Source organism: Rattus norvegicus, chromosome 16 (assembly GCF_036323735.1).
Source record: "Rattus norvegicus strain BN/NHsdMcwi chromosome 16, GRCr8, whole genome shotgun sequence".
Lineage (NCBI taxonomy): Eukaryota > Metazoa > Chordata > Mammalia > Rodentia > Muridae > Rattus > Rattus norvegicus.
The window spans coordinates 18,295,675-18,311,774 of NC_086034.1; the positions used below are offsets into that span (position 1 = coordinate 18,295,675).

Genomic DNA, 16,100 nt, shown 5'->3' on the forward strand with positions numbered 1-16,100 from the left:
CCTGGGCCCGGACGGCCCCAGGATGGAGGCTGAGATAAAGCCTTCTTGGCTCCCAGTTCTGGTCCTAGTTTGGTGCCCACAGGGAGGATGGGTTTTGTGTTTTCTTTCTGACAGCTCTCAGAGTCTCTTGACAGAGCCTTGGGGAATTCCAGGACTCAATTCAAGGTCTCAAGAGAAGAGGGGACCAGAGGAAGGAGAGGCTGGTGAGGGCTCAGGGTACAGCAATTACAAAGATCTTGGGGCATAGGGGGAGGGGAGGGGAGGCAACAGCAACAGGAGTCCAAGCCATCCTCAGCTATACAGAATGTTCAAAGACAGTTGGGCTACATGAGACCCTGTCTTAAAAACAAAACCAATGAAATGAAGCCACTATCTGAGTTTATTCCTGCAGTTGTGCAAGTTGGGAGAGGGGTGGAGATCTCTGTGGTCAGTGTGCCCCTTCCATTCCCAAAGGAGACAGTCTCCTGATTCCACACATGTGCCAACAACAGCAAGTTAATACTGATTATCAACCCAAACAGATCTAGAGTCACCTTGGAGACCATCTCTGGGCATGTCCGGTGCAGTTTCCAGACTGACTTCAGTGAGATGGGATGGCCTATCTTAAATATGGGCAGCACCAGCCCATGGACTACGGGGACCTGAGGTGGGTTTCATCTCTCTCTCTCCCCGATTCTTGACTGGGGGGGTCACATGGCCCAATGTCTACTGCTCCCTCCCTGCCATGATGAACCACACCCTTGAAGTGCAAGACAGAATAAGTCCTTGCTCCCTTAAGTGACTGTGGTCAGGGTGTTTTATCTCTGCAACAGAAATAATTGACAAAGACAAATGATTCCAGGAGTGGGGTTCAGCCTGGAGCTATGAGCCAGAGCTAGCCCTTTGCTTCCTTAAGTGTCTTGTCAAACATATAGTCACAGCAACAATACAACTAGGATACATGGCTAATATGAAGTGAGGGCTTACTGTGTGTATCTTCCTGTGTCTCTTCCCCTGTCTGCATTTTGCAGATAAGGAAACAGAGATATAGCAAGGAGACACATTCAGTCTTGGACTCACAGCTAAACCCCAGCCATCCCTGAATGCCCCTGGCCTTAGGCTGCTCTGAGTTCTACATTTAAGGTTCAAATGTCCGCATTTTCCCAGAGAACACCAGAGAATTGAAGTCTAAGACTTGAGCCTTCTTCCAGGATCATGAGAGTGGGGTCACAAGACCTGGGTGCATGTCCAGGCTCTGATGCTCAGAAATGGGACCCTTGGTGAGTCACAGCCCCTACTGGGGTCTCCGTTTCCTCATCTGTAGAACGGATAGAGAACCATTGAGCATCAGAACACAAGCCGACCCCCTTCCCCCACACCTATAAAAGACCCCGTGGGTTCCATTCCTTAGCCTCCCCCCCCCCCCACACTAAGGTTTAGTTATTTGACAGTGTCTGCCAAATGAGATGCAGGCACAATGTTGCAAGGTCTTAAATGCCTCTAGGAAACCTCCCATGCCTGGCCTTTGCTTATCTCTTTAGCACGGAGCACTGGCAGCTGTTTTGTGTCATTGGGTAACTTTGACATAAACCAAGGATTCCATAAATGAAGAGGAAGGCCCATGTCTGCAGTAGCTGAGTTGGACCTATCTCTGTGTCGTCTTGTCTGTTGTCTCGCCCCTGGTTCCCAGCTCATACCAGCGTGGCATCCTTTCCCATGTCCGGTGGCCTGTGGCCCAGCATGCCATGCATCTCATAAGTGACCCCGTCCCAGGGGCCCATGCTACGCAATGTCTGGGGCAGGTGAGAGGCAAGCAGACTGCTCTCACTGGCTCTCTCCAAGACTGCAGATGTGATACAAGTGGCCATGGACCCAGGGGGGTCCCCAAGCTCTTGGGAGGGGTTATAAAAGATCTGGCAATGGGTACCCTGCTGGGGCTGAGCTCTACAACCAGCTTTGGAGTCTTCGGAAGACCGGGCTGGCTCATCTTCAGAGGATGGTGGGGGCAGCTCCCGGAGACCCCGACGAGTGGCCTGAACAGCCCGGAACAGGGTGTGGGTCATTATCGCCACCAGGATGAGGGCGCCAGAGCCCAGGATGGATGCAGCTGCTGCGCCCGCCTCGATCTCGAACAGCAGCAGGGCATAAATGGCCAGCGCTGAGGAAGGAATGGCTCACTTACTCATTCTACAAAGGTCTGCTTGCCCAGCCTTGGGAGGAGATGCCTTCAAGCGCAGAGTAACAGCAGAGGACCCTGGACCAGAACATACGGATGGCTCTATTCAAGCTTCATCACTATCACCTGTTTCCAAACAAGGAAACCAGCAAGGCATGGTGGCCCACACCTTTCATCCCAGCACTGTGGAGGCTGAGGCAGGCAGACCTCTGTGAGTCTGAGACCACCCTGGTCTACAGAGTGAGTTCCAGGACAGCCAGGGCTGTATGGTAAAACCCATCTCAAAAGCAAACAAAAACCCAGCAAAAATGACTCAACACACGGCTCAGCAATTCAGAGGACTCGGGTTCGGTTCCCAGCACTGCACAGTGGTTCACAAGCACCCGTAACTCCAGTTACTGGCTTTTCTGAGCTCAGGCCTCAGGCATGATGCAGACAGCCATTCAGACAAAACACCCATACACATCTGAGTAGAGGACACTCCGAAACCACACAGCCTAGAGAGGATGGATGGGATTTTACTTCTCTACTCTTTTGCATTTTTATCACATTTACCTGATGAATGTGTGCAACATGCCATGGTGCCCATGTAGAGGTCAGAGGGCACCTTGGGGACAGATTCTCCAGAAGTGTGGGTCCGGGGAACTGTGAGCCAGCCTTAAAAATGACCTTCGTATTTTAAAGATTTATTTTTATCCCCGTGTGCATGTTTGCATATGTGTGCACATGTGAATGTGTGTAAGCGCAGGTGAGTGTTCAGGTGTGTGCACACAGGTGAGTACGTGTAGGTTGGTATATGCAGGTGTGTAAGTACAGGTACCCATGGAGACCAGCAGGTGTCAGATCTCCTGGACCCCAGGTGGCTGTGAGCAGCCTGGCCTGGTGATGGGAACCAAACTAGTCCCTCAGAAGAGCAGAAAGTCCTCTCCATCTGTCCCGCTCTCCATCTGTCCAGCTCTCTGACTGAGGCACAGCTCAGTGGGTCAGTACTTGTCTGTGTGTCCTAGATCCCAGGTTCCAGCCACAGTGTGGTGAAATCAAAGCCACGCCCTCCCAGGGCCAGGGCTGTGGCTCATGGGTAGAGCACTTGTCTAGCATGCAGGAGGGCTGGGGTCCAGCCTTAGCACACAATAAACTGGATGGAGCGGTGCCTGGCGTTGCAGTGCTGTGGAGGCAAGAGGACCAGGAGCTCAGGCTCATCCTTGGTTACATAGAATGTTTGAAACCATCCTGGGCTACATGAGAGCTTATCTAAAAAATTAAATAAGAAAAGCAAAAACCAAAACAAGACGGCTTGAGGGCTGAGCTCTCCGAAAGTTAAATGCACTGGCTGCTCTGGCAGAGGGCCTGGGATTGGTTCCTAGCACCTTAGGAATTCTCCACTGCCTGCTGCTGCAGCTTCGGAGGAATCTGGCCTCTGAACGCCGTGGGCATTACACATGCACACGCGCGTGCACACACACACACACACACACACACACACACGCACGCACACACAAACACACACACACTACATATACCTCTCCTCCCAAGGTTTGGGAGGTTAAAACAAGACCACACGTTCAAGGTCAGCCTACAAGATAAACAGTAATAATGATCACAGTGAGCATTAACCGAAAATTCTGTTCACTCTAAGCATCGACTCTTGTACATAAAATGATCTAATCATCACTCTTCAATTGATGGGGAAACTGAGGCATAGAGACTATTCAAGAGAGGGTGCTGGAACAACCGCCTGAATCGTTCAGAGACCTGTGTGCACCCTGCCCCAGATCCCCTGCCCCTCCCCCACCCCCACCACACACACACACACCTGCTAAATAGACGGAGACCCCACAGCAGAACAGGCCAAGCGCTGAGTGCCTGAGGAGGCGGCAGTCATACAGAAACCAGTCCGACCTGGGGAAGAGGGGTGACAAGAAGGGGGATAGTGACCCAGTGACACCAGGAACCAAAGTCTAGAGACTCAACCCTCCAGCTGCCTACCTACCTAACCAGCCATTCACCAAAATCACCCCACGAACCCCACCCCCATCCATCTACACACCCACCACCCATTTGTTTGAATCTACCCATTCTCCACCAGCCCAGGTCTCCCTGCACAGTGGAGGGTCAAAGTTGGGACAAGAGTGTGGTTGACTCTAGGAGAGCACTTTGTCGCATCCCCACTGTTCCAGGTAGAGTCGCCTACACCTGCGCTACCGAGGTCAGAACCTTGAGCAGGCGACCGACCGCGGGCCAGGCTGTGGCTTGCTGAGGATCTACAACTGGCAGTCCTGCCTTTCCTGAACCCTGCTTCAGAGCGGGGAGCCGCGAGGTTGGGGTGCAGTCCGATGACTGACGTGCTCCCCCATGCATCCGAAGCAGGGGACAGGAGGGCGCGCTGAGACCCAGTTAGTATCACTCAGAGAAACCGGCGCGCTCTCAGAGTCTTTCTCCTCTGCAGATAGAAGCGGTGGTATCCTACCTGCCCGGCCCCGGCCCGCGTGCCAACTCCGCGCCCAGGTGACCGCAGAGCGCGGCGAGCAGCAAGCAGCCAAGCCCGAGGACCTGTGCCAACGCGGCCAGCGCCGTCGCCAGCGGCAGCAATGCCCCAGCCGCAGCTTCGGGTAGCCCGGCATCGGGGTCCAGCTCCGGGTGCAGCCCGTCGGTGCGTATGCCCCGCAGCTCCGCGCGCCCTGCCTGGAGCTGGAACAGCAGCTGCGCAGCCAGCGCGACCAGCACCGCGGCCGGGATGCCCAGAAGGGTCATCGCGGCCAGTACCCGGCCTCCGTACGAGCGGCCCATGGCGCAGGCCTGGGATGGAGAAAGAGAGGCAGCAGTAGGCCTTCCGGAGTCCTGGGGTGGTGAGTGCAGGTATCAGATAGGACGTGGAAAATGCGCAAAAACTTGGGAGAAAGTGTTTTTTACTGCACGTCGGCCTTGGGCACCTCCCCCGGGAGTGCTGGGGAAGAGGGTTGGGCCTGGGGGAGGCCCCGCTGGGAGAGACCTTGAGTCTGGAGCTCTACCTGCCGCAGAGGGGCGGAGCCTAGCCCCTCAGTGAACCGGGAGATGAGGGACGGGGTCGGACATGCAAAATTTAAGGGGCGTGGTCTGTTTGATGAAAAGCGTGGCTAAGGCGGAGCCAAGAAGGTTGTTGAAGGGAGGGGCTTAAGAGAACCGGGCTTAGGGACATCCCAACAGCAGGGTCTGAGTCCTATGGACTATGATAGGTGGGGTTCCCCAAGGTGAAAGGACCAGAAAGGGAATTCTGACAGGTGTTGGGACGGAGAGGTAAGGTTTAGTTGGGCGGGGAACACAGGTGGGGTGTGGTCTTAGGTCAGGGCCTGGAAATGGAAGCGTCTGGGAGGGGGGCGTGAAGGGGTGGGGTCAGGGTGGGGGCCGTCTGAATTGCCCCATCCGTTTGGAGAGATGGGGCGGTGTTTGGAGAGTTGGAGAAGTAGGCAGAGCCCAGGAGGCAGTGGCGGGCCAACTGTGATTTCGGGGGACTGGTGCCCAACTTGGTCTACATAGTTAGTTCTAGTCTAGTCAGGGCTACCTATAGAGACTCTGTCTCAAAAAAAAAAAAAAAAAAAAAAAAAAAAGTGGAAGGGGAGCCGAGGCAGGAGATGAAGTCTTGCTTGGACTCCGGCAGGGTGACAAAGCCCAAGAATAGAGATCTGGACTCAGAGTACCTGACCCTGGAAGCTGGACCTCCAGGTCTCTCCCTGTAGGTGTAGACATGCGTTTCCCTGTCGCCCTGAGGACCAGGCTCCTAGTCCCTGTTTACTAAAATAACAATCATCATTATAATTATTGTTTTATGTGTATGAGTGTGCTGCCTACATGTATGTGTGTCTGTGCGGCCAGGCATCTGTGGAGGTCATGAGAGGGCTTCGGAGCTCCTGGACCTGGAGTTACAAGTGGTTGTTAGCCACTGTATGGATGTTGAACCTCCATCCTCTGCAAGAGCAGAGATGCTGGTGCTCTTACCCACGGAGCCATCTTCCTAATGTGTATATATCTGAACCAATCAGGCACAATAATGCAAGCCTGACATCAGTGTCATTGATTCAGGGGGCGAGGCAAGGGGGATATGGACATTTGGAAGACAGTCTGACATACAAGATACTGGCTTTAGAAGTGAACAGAGGGGCCAGGGAGATGGTTCAATGGTTAAGAGGTCTGTTTCCAGGGTCCTAGTCAGGTGCCAGGGGATCCCACACCCTCTTCCTGCTTCTGATCTCACCTTCACTCAGATGCACATATGCTGCCCCAAATATAACCAAAATAAAAATTAGGCTGGGTGGTGGTGCATGCCTTTAACCCCAGCACTCAGAAGGCAGAGGCAGATGAATTTCTGTGAGTTTGATGCCAGCCTGGTCTGCAGAATGAGCCCAGTAGAGCTGGGACTGTGTCGAGAGAACCTGCCTCAAACAAAACAATCCCCTTTCTCAGGTTGGTGCAACCCACCGAGCTGCTACTACCTGTGACCTCTGTCCACCCCTTGCCCTGGAAGCTCCCAGGGAACCTTGCTTCCTGGGTCTCTTCCCTGTGTCCTTGCCAGAACACCTGTTAAATGATTACTTTTACCAACTGCGCTGAGACTTACAAGACAGCATCCAGTTGCTCCCAGCTGTTTTGATTCTTAAAGCACATTTACAGAGCAGCCTTCCTCTGTCTATCTAGTTTGGAAATACTCTATCTCTTTAAGAGAGCCCCTTCCCATCAACCACACTCCACTTTCCTTGTGGCCCTGGCCCCACACTGACAGTTCCGTTTGTGGTTGTCCCTGTTGGGGACATTTCCTGCTAGGTGAAGTGTTTGCGTCTGGCTGCTGCCACTCAATATCTTGTGTGGTAGCCTGTGTCAGTTCTTTATTCCTGTTCATGGCTGAGCAATATTCCACGGTGGACATACCACAGGGGTTGGTGTACTGATCTGTTGATGGATCTTCAGGGTGCATCTGCCTTTCAGCTAGTGTCAGTTACAAAGGTATGAGCAGACATATGCAAGACTGGGGACCTTGCCTCCAGTAGTGAAATTCTAGGAGTCAAAACACCGATTCCTATGCAAACTCTATTTTATGGTTGTGGAACTACAAAACAGGTTCCCATGCAACTGTACAAATTTTATTTCCCATAAGGGGTGAATGAAGATTTCTTTTTTTTTTAATTAATATTTTAAATTTTCACTTGGGCAGTGGTAGCATTTGCCTTAAATCCCAGGACTCAGGAGGCAAAAGCAGGAGGATCTCTGAGTTTGAGCCTAGGTTGGCCTACAGACTGAGTTCAAGGACAGCCAAGGCTGCACAGAGAAACCCTGATTTGAAAAAGCAAAATAATTTTAAATTCCCTATTTATTATTTTTTGAGGGGAACATGGGTGGGAGTCAAGGGATAACTTATTTGAGTAGGTTCTTTTTCCGCACCGCGTGGGTACCCAGAATCCAATTCGGGTTGTCAGGCTTGGTGGCCAGCAAGCGTCTTAAAATGTATTCAGTCCTTGGTAAAACCATTCTGGAAATCAGTCTGGAGGTTCCTCAGAAAATTGAACATTGAACTGCCTGAGGATCCAGCTATACCTCTCTTGGGCATATACCCAAAAGATGCCTCAACATATAAAAGAGACACGTGCTCCACTATGTTCATCGCAGCCTTATTTATAATAGCCAGAAACTGGAAAGAACCCAGATGCCCTTCAACAGAGGAATGGATACAGAAAATGTGGTACATCTACACAATGGAATATTACTCAGCTATCAAAAACAACGAGTTTATGAAATTCGTAGGCAAATGGTTGGAACTGGAAAATATCATCCTGAGTGAGCTAACCCAATCACAGAAAGACATACATGGTATGCACTCATTGATAAGTGGCTATTAGCCCAAATGCTTGAATTACTCTAGATCCCTAGAACAAACGAAACTCAAGACGGATGATCAAAATGTGAATGCTTCACTCCTTCTTTAAATGAGGAAAAAGAATACCCTTGGCAGGGAAGGGAGAGGCAAAGATTAAAACAGAGACTGAAGGAACACCCATTCAGAGCCTGCCCCACATGTGGCCCATACATATACAGCCACCCAATTAGACAAGATGGATGAAGCAAAGAAGTGCAGACCGACAGGAGCCGGATGTAGATCGCTCCTGAGAGACACAGCCAGAATACAGCAAATACAGAGGCGAATGCCAGCAGCAAACCACTGAACTGAGAATAGGACCCCCGTGAAGGAATCAGAGAAAGAACTGGAAGAGCTTGAAGGGGCTCGAGACCCTAAAAGTACAACAATGTCAAGCAACCAGAGCTTCCAGGGACTAAGCCACTACCTAAAGACTATACATGGACTGACCGTGGACTCTGACCCCATAGGTAGCAATGAATATCCTAGTAAGAGCACCAGTGGAAGGGGAAGCCCTGGGTCCTGCTAAGACTGAACCCCCAGTGAACTAGACTATGGGGGGAGGGCGGCAATGGGGGGAGGGTTGGGAGGGGAACACCCATAAGGAAGGGGAGGGGGGAGGGGGATCCTGCCCGCCTGCACCCTCTGTCCAGGCTTCCCCACAGTGATTTAAATAAAGCCTCACCCCACAAAAAAAATGTATTCAGTCTTGAACCTCAGTTTCCCCCACTACTCCACGTTGAGAACGGAGGCGGACGAGATGTTGGCAGGGTCTGACTCCCCTGGCTCACAGCCTTCTTACCCCATTTAGTCAGATTCTAGACCCAGAAAGTCAGGTTTGCCCTCTTCCGTGGACATGCTTGGGGCAGGTTTTTAATCTCATTCTCACGCACTATCCCGATTGGGCCGCCAGGGGACGCCGCGGGCAAAGCGAAAACATCCCACCCGCTTGGGTGCTTGAAATAAACAAGTCTGGAAGTCTCGGAGGCAGTCAATCAATCAATGGCTTAGATCGAGATCTCACCTTGCCGCGGCCGACCTAGAGCTCTCACTACGTGGCGAAAAACCGCCTTGACCTCTGGATCCTTCTGCACACATACCTCTTTCTTTTCTTTTTTTTTGTTTTGTAGGCGGTGGTGGTGCATGCCTTTAATCCCAGCACTGGGAAGGCAGAGGCAGGGGAGTCTGAGTTTGACGGCCAACCTGGTATACAAAAACAAATTCGAGGACAGCCAGGGCTATACAGAGACCCTGTCATGAAATAAAACAAAACAAACCCCTACTATTTTTGTTAGATATACTCATTTGTCACTGTGTGTGCATGTACTTACAACCATAACTGTAGAGGTCAACGATTTGTGGAAGTCAGTTCTCTCTTCCACTCTGTGGGTTCTGGGACTTGAACTCGGGTTGTCAGTCTTGACAGCAAGCGTCTTTCTGCACAGAATCAACTTGCTGGCCCTCTCCTGCGCCCAGAGCGCTGAGTAATAGGTGCACCACAAAGTGCTCCTGGCAAGACTGTTTTTGTTTCTTTTGTTTTGGATGGGAGTTTTGAGTCTGGTGTTCTATGGGTTCTTAGTGCTTAGCATGCACTAAGACCTGGGTATATTCCTGAGGGTATCTGTTCGTGGGAATCCACGTTCTTTCAAGGACTAGAGGAGACCTGGAAGAGAAAACTCTTGTCTCTCTTTGGCTGTCATTCCAGCTACTTTTACGCTGAGGCAGGAGAATGGTGAGTTCAAGGCCAGCCTGGGTTGCTGTCTAGGGAACATAGTGAACTTGGAAGAGGAAAAGAATAATCCGAGCCTTGCCCCTACACCCGAGTTCCCCTGGAGGTCACCAAAGTTCCACCAGTGCACCCGGGTACCCTGGGGGGCGGGGGGGATCACCAGAGCTCCGTCCCTGCACCCGCGCCCCCCTGGGGATTTCTAGAGTCGCACTCGTTTCGGCCCCGCCCCCGGCCAGCATCCCGGTCTACGCGGTACTTGCGACGACGCAGAGGTTCCGTGATGCTGCGCCGCGCGGGCTCATCCAGGTCCTCCGGCTGCAGGAAGCTGCGGTCCAACAGCTCTGCCGCCTCCTGCCAGTTGGCGAAGCAGGCGGGTCCCAGACGCTGGATTTCGTCCGTGGCGTCGCTCGTCAGCACGTCCCCGCCTGGCTTGAGTACCACGACCGCTGGCAGTTGACGCACGGAGAACTGGCGCCCGAGGTCTCTGCGGAGAGAGCGCTGTCAACCTCCCTCCGCTCCCGGTGCGCATGCTGCCTCCGACGGCCGACAGGAGTCGCCCGAGGACTCGCAGGCACCCCAGTCCCTTGGCACCGGTCCTTCAAACCCTCCCTCCCCGTGGCGCCGCCTCCCCCCTTTCGGGGTCCACTTGCTGTGTGTATCTGTATTGTTTTCCTTCTGTCAACTTGAAGAGGGAGGTCCTGGGGGTGGCGATTTCAAACAGCGAGGCCAGCTGAGGAATGTTCGGGAAATGTGTGTGGAATGATATATGCACACTGTCAAAAGCTATCAAATACCGTCAAACTGAGCAAAGTGGGCCTCTTCGTGGGGGCAATGTTTGAACTGAAACCTTATGGGACTGAGGGAAAGGTGGAATAACTGCGGAAAAAGTGTTCCAAACAAAGGATGTGTGAGGGCCCTGGGGAGACCCTGACTGGGGCACAGCTGGCATCGTGCACATGCCCTGAATGGGCAGGGGCAGGGGCAGGGGCAGGGGTTTTGCTGTCCTGAAGCCACCAAGAAGCTGTTGGCATCTCCAGGAGACCCTGGGCCCCACTCACAGCTAAGCCAGAATCCACCCACTTGGTGCCCTTCACACTGACGGATTCTGCCACTCTTTTTTTTTTTTTTTTTTTTTGTTCTTTTTTTTTTTTTCGGAGCTGGGGACTGAACCCAGGGCCTTGCGCTTCCTAGGCAAGTGCTCTACCACTGAGCTAAATCCCCAACCCCCAGGCGGATTCTCATTATGAAGCTATGTCCTGGATCTCACTACGCAGATTGAAATCTCACAGAGGTCGGCCTGGGTGGGTTAAAGGCAAATGTCACTAGGCCCAGCTCACCCAAAGATTGTTTTTTGGTTGGTTGTTTTTTTTGTTTGTTTGTTTTTGTTTTTGTTTGTTTGTTTGTTTGTTTGAAGTCTCTGTGTAGCCCTGGCTATCCTGGAACTCACTCTGTAGAGACCAGGCTGGCCTCAGACTCAGAGATCTGCTTGTCTTTGCTTCCTGAGAGCTGGGATCAAAGACCTGTGCTCGGCTTCAGCAGAAGTTCTTAGCCTCTGGTTCTTGGTTAGTTTTTGTAGCCCAGCCAGGCTGGCTATATAGAAAAGGGTGATTTTGAACTCCTTTTCCTGTCTCCACTTCCTGCATGTTGGATGATGAGTATGGACCTCCAAGGATGGTTCGTGTGGGCGGGGCTGTGAACCCAGAACCCAGAGCCACATAAGCAGACACTCCTCCATTTCCCTGTGTTTGCGTCCTTGAATGTCTGTGCACCCCTGCATGCAGTACCCGCAGACACCAGAAGAGGGCGGCAGCACCCCAGAAGTGCAGTTACCTACCTCTACCTGCGTGCTGGGAACTAAACCCAGATCTTCTGCAAGAGCAGCTGAGTCGCATCTCCAGTTTTGTGTCCCCACCCCCACCCAGGGTTTCTCTATGTGGCAAGGATGGCCTTAAACTACCAATCTTCAAAACTCAGTCTGCCAAGGGCTGGAATGAGAGCCCGGCACACCACACCAGGATTAGGGTACATGAACTTTGTCCCCCATAGAGGGTCCCTCTATGGTCCTCCTAGTTGGTAGTTCCTCCCCAGGGACAGAAATGCTGCTCATTTATGGGGTGAAGGAATCCACATGGCTGTACAGGGCCATGAGTAGCTGTCACAACTCTGATTATGACCAGTGGAATGGGGCCCTCGTGATCAGGAGCAAGAAAGTCAATGAAATGGGTGGAAGGTCAGGCAGTTGGTAAACCCCACAGCTCACCTTCCCCTGCCTCAGGGCAGATCCCAGCCCTCAGGGGACGCACTTGGACTCTGTGAACTTCTGGAGGTTTCCTGGTAAGATGTTGTTACATCGAGTCTTTCTCAGAACTGGGACAGAACTCTGGGTCTTGAGCCACAACCTCTAATTTTTATTACTGGTAGGACAAATGAGAAGGTGGTTGTGGTGGGAGTGCATGCTTTCCATCCAGCATTTAGGGGGCTAAGGCAGGGGCATTGCTATAAGTTCCAAGTCAGTACAACAAGAAAGGTTGGAAGATGAATCAGAGGGTCAAGCACTTGCTGTCCAAGGCTGAGGACTGGAGTTCTGCTCCCAACAACACAAATACTGGGAGGGAGGTATTATTGTCACTGATTGTCACTGAGAGACCCCTGGAGCTGGCTGGCTGCTCTACTGACACCCTGCGTGTGAGATCCAGGTTCCATGAGAGATCCTGACTCAAGGAATACCGCAAATGGACTGACATCAGCCTTTCACCTCCACACCCAGAGAGCACATACTGGCATACACCTGCACATATGGGTGGTGCAATCACACACGTGCGCACGCACACACACACACACACACACACACACACACACCACACATACCACACACACATACACCACACACATACACCACACCCACACACCTACACACACACACCCCACACACACAAACCCACACACACACCCCACACCACACACACACACAACCACACACCACACACACACACCCCCACACACACCCCACACCACATACACACACCACATATAAACACACACACACACCCCACACACAAACACACACACACCCCACACCACACACACACACAACCACCCCACACCACATACACACACCACATACAAACACACACACACACCCCACACACAAACCCACACACACACCCCACACCACACACAGACACACAACCACACACCACACACACACCCCACACACACACCCACACACACACCCCACACCACATACACACACCACATACACACACACACATAAACCCCACACATACACCATACACCACACACCTACCCACACACCTACCCACACACCACACACACCACACACACATACCACACACATACACCACACACCACACAAACCCCCCCCACACCACACACACACACAAACCCCACACACACTACACACCACACACAAACCCCACACCACACACACACTCCACACACTCCACACACACCCCAAACACACCACACACACACACCACACACCACATACACACCACACACACACCACACACCACACACACACCACACACACACATACACTACACACACCCCACACACACCACACATACCACACACACACCACACACACACACCCCACACCACACACACATACCCTACACACACCACACACACACATACACATACATACCCCACACCACACGCACACACCACACGTACCCACACACACACACCCCCACCACACACACACACATACCCCACCCCACACACACACCACACACACACACACACACCCCACCACACACACACATACCCCACCCCACACACACACCACACACACACACCCCACACCACACACACACACACACACACCCCATACCCCACACCACACACACACATACACACACACACACCACATACACACACACACACCCCACACACACACACCCCATACCCCACACCACACACACACATACACACACACACACCACATACACACACACACACCCCACACCACACACACACCACACACACACACACCACACACACACACACCACACACACACACTTGGGAGGCAGTCAGGAGGATCAGGAGTTCAGGGCCAGCCTTCACAACATGGCCGTTGGAAGCCAGCGAGGGATACAGGAGACCCTGTCATGCAGTAGTTCACTCATCTTAACCAGAAAACTGGAAGTTCTAAAATAGATACAGGCTCTAGCGTCCTCTATGAGCCAGCACACAGTGGGACTTCCTCCTCCTCCCCCTACTGTGTTACCTTCGGTGGCTCCCATCCTCCCTGAAGGCTGAGCCCCAGGAATGCCTTCACTCTCCTTTCCCAGGAGCTGTGCTCCGAGACCCTCTGCCTCTGGGGTCCTACAGCTCCTGGGGGCGGGGGTGCTCCCTGTCTACTTTTCTCGTGGGTTTTATGGATTTGGGGTCAGGGTCACCCTATGTAGCCCAGGTTAGCCTCAAACTCCTGAGAGTCATGTCTCTACCTTCCCTGGGTTGAGATAGCAGTGTACGCCCATGTCGGGTTTATGCAATGCTGGGGAATCCGGACCAGCAGTCCAGGGACAGAGCTACAGTCCCCACCTTGTGCTTTGTTTTTACATCTAGCCTTGAGCTTGTAGCAATCCTCCTGTCTTCCCTCCAAGTATTAGATGGCAGCCTGTGATTCCTATCTGTCCACTTCACTGGGCTGTAATGGAAGAGGGATGGAATGCCTCTCTCTCTGCGCTAGTAGTACGGGGACAGTAAACACTGGCTTGCCTTCCAGGGAGATGCCTCCTCCAAGAAGCCCTCCCTGACCTTCCCTGGGGCCTCACCTCCTCAGGTCATCATGGAACGGCAGGAAGAGCCACTTTTCAGGCATGTCCCGGAGGAACAGGTCCTGTTGCTCCTCTGTAGGGTCCTGGGACACATAGACCAGGGCCAGCTGTGCTGCCCGTAGCACGTAGAACTCATCAGTGAGCCGCACGAAGAAGTCTTTGAGGACTGGGGCGAAGGCCTGGCACTGGGGACAGGCCCCAGCACCGAAGAACAGTAGCACAAGACGATTCTCTAACCGGCGGCTCAGCTCTGCCTCTGTCTCCACTTCATCCTGGTCGCTGTTGTTCCTGATCAAGATGCGGCCAGAGAAGAGAGACACCATGGTAGCAGCATGTGAGGGACTGGGGACCTGGAGAGGGATTAGATGAGGCCTGGGGCCTGCTGACTGGATTCTCAGGGCCCCAAGAATAACAAGAATAACAACCTTGGAAACCAGATTAGCCGCTAATCCTCTGTAGGTTGACCTCTACAGAGCCAGCGTTGGTTTGAGGGGGCAGGGAGGCTTCAGTGGAGCCACACTGCTGCAAGATGTTAACAAAACACAGAGCTTGTGAGCCCAGTACTGAGGCAGGAGGATCACTGCAAGACCCAGGACATCCTGGGATCTATGACAAAAAACAGAGGGGCTGCAAATGGAGCCCCTGTCTAGAATGCCCCAGTCAGGGGCTAGGGGGCGTGGCTCAGGGCCTGGCTTCTATCATCTACTACAGAGAAAAACAAAACAATAAACTCCAGTGCCTCCCCTTACTTCCAAGGTGAGTGTATCACTCAAGGTGGTTGGACATGCTCCCATACAACTCAAAGAACTTTTTTTTTTTTAAAAGATTTATTTATTTAATTTATATGAGCACACTGTTGCTGTCTTCAGACACACCAGAAGAGGGCACCAGATCTCATTTCACAACCAGATGGTTGTGAGCCACCTCGTGGTTACTGGGATTTGAACTCAGGATGTCTGGAAGAGCAGTCGGTGCTCTTAACCGCTGAGCCATCTCTCCAGCCCCTCAAAGAACTTTTGTTTTTGTTGTTTTTTGTCATTTTTTTCCAGACAGGATCTCTGTGTAGCCTTGGCTGTCCTGGAACTCACTTCATAGCCCAGGCTGACCTTAAATTCAGAGATCCACTTACCTCTGCCTCCCAAGTGCACTAGTACTGCCAGGCCTTGTTTGGTTTTGAGAGAGGGTTTCTTGTAGCCCATGCTGTCCTCAGACTCCCTGTGTAGCCAAGGTTGACCCTGATCCTCCTGCTGTGTAGTGGGATGTGAATCCTGATGTCTGCAAAAACAGAGCAAGCATAAGAGAGACCAGAAAACTGTATAATTGTTCATTTTCTGCCACAGGAAGGGACACAGGTGTCATTTCCAAAGCCAGGTCCTATGGACTCTAACCCCGAGCATGTTCCACTGTTTTAACACTTACTATAGTAGGTCGCACATGCACAGTGCACTTATGGCGAGCAGAGGGAAACATGCCAGCATTGGTTTTCTACTTTCCCTGCGTCCTGGGCATTAAACTCAGGTCATCAG

At 52.3% G+C, this 16,100-nt stretch overlaps 2 protein-coding genes across 7 annotated transcripts; both read right to left on the reverse strand.

The window, feature by feature from the left end:
* Nucleotides 1-361: 361 nt before the first annotated feature.
* On the reverse strand, nt 362-9,403 carry Tmem221 (transmembrane protein 221). Of its 4 annotated transcripts, XM_063275927.1 has the most exons (6): nt 9,368-9,397; nt 9,137-9,239; nt 5,830-5,923; nt 4,623-4,951; nt 3,969-4,054; nt 362-2,137 (listed from the first exon to the last, which is right to left on the reverse strand). In XM_063275927.1, exons 4-6 carry the CDS (start codon nt 4,940-4,942, stop codon nt 1,671-1,673), a joined length of 873 nt encoding a protein of 290 aa, XP_063131997.1. In that variant the 5' UTR covers nt 4,943-4,951; nt 5,830-5,923; nt 9,137-9,239; nt 9,368-9,397; the 3' UTR covers nt 362-1,670. The 4 variants fall into 4 exon arrangements, with proteins under 4 accessions (XP_063131997.1, XP_038950826.1, XP_063131995.1 ...); XM_039094898.2 differs by having other exon boundaries at nt 4,623-5,923; nt 9,368-9,403; XM_063275925.1 differs by lacking the exon at nt 9,368-9,397 and having other exon boundaries at nt 9,137-9,294.
* Nucleotides 7,780-15,836, reverse strand: Nxnl1 (nucleoredoxin-like 1). Of its 3 annotated transcripts, XR_001841535.3 has the most exons (4): nt 15,704-15,836; nt 14,572-14,924; nt 9,368-10,249; nt 7,780-9,239 (listed from the first exon to the last, which is right to left on the reverse strand). XR_001841535.3 is itself a non-coding variant. In XM_039094485.2 (3 exons), exons 2-3 carry the CDS (start codon nt 14,895-14,897, stop codon nt 9,922-9,924), a joined length of 654 nt encoding a protein of 217 aa, XP_038950413.1. In that variant the 5' UTR covers nt 14,898-14,924; nt 15,704-15,836; the 3' UTR covers nt 7,780-9,921. The 3 variants fall into 3 exon arrangements, 2 of the variants coding, with proteins under 2 accessions (XP_038950413.1, NP_001258270.1); XM_039094485.2 differs by having other exon boundaries at nt 7,780-10,249; NM_001271341.2 differs by lacking the exon at nt 15,704-15,836 and having other exon boundaries at nt 8,913-10,249; nt 14,572-14,970.
* Nucleotides 15,837-16,100: the final 264 nt, after the last annotated feature.

Bases quoted from the DNA above. Each gene is read 5' to 3' on its own strand.
- Tmem221 (XM_063275925.1), bottom strand. From the start codon at position 9,294: ATGACAGGGTCTCTGTATAGCCCTGGCTGTCCTCGAATTTGTTTTTGT. The intron at 5,924-9,136 runs GTATGTGTGCAG...TTGTTATTTTAG, and splicing joins AAAAAAAAGAAAAGAAAGAG to TAAACAGGGACTAGGAGCCT. The intron at 4,952-5,829 runs GTACTCTGAGTC...TCTCCATCCCAG, and splicing joins GGTCCAGCTTCCAGGGTCAG to GCCTGCGCCATGGGCCGCTC.
- Nxnl1 (XM_039094485.2), bottom strand. From the start codon at position 14,897: ATGGTGTCTCTCTTCTCTGGCCGCATCTTGATCAGGAACAACAGCGAC. The intron at 10,250-14,571 runs GTGAGGCCCCAG...CTCTCTCCGCAG, and splicing joins TTCCATGATGACCTGAGGAG to AGACCTCGGGCGCCAGTTCT.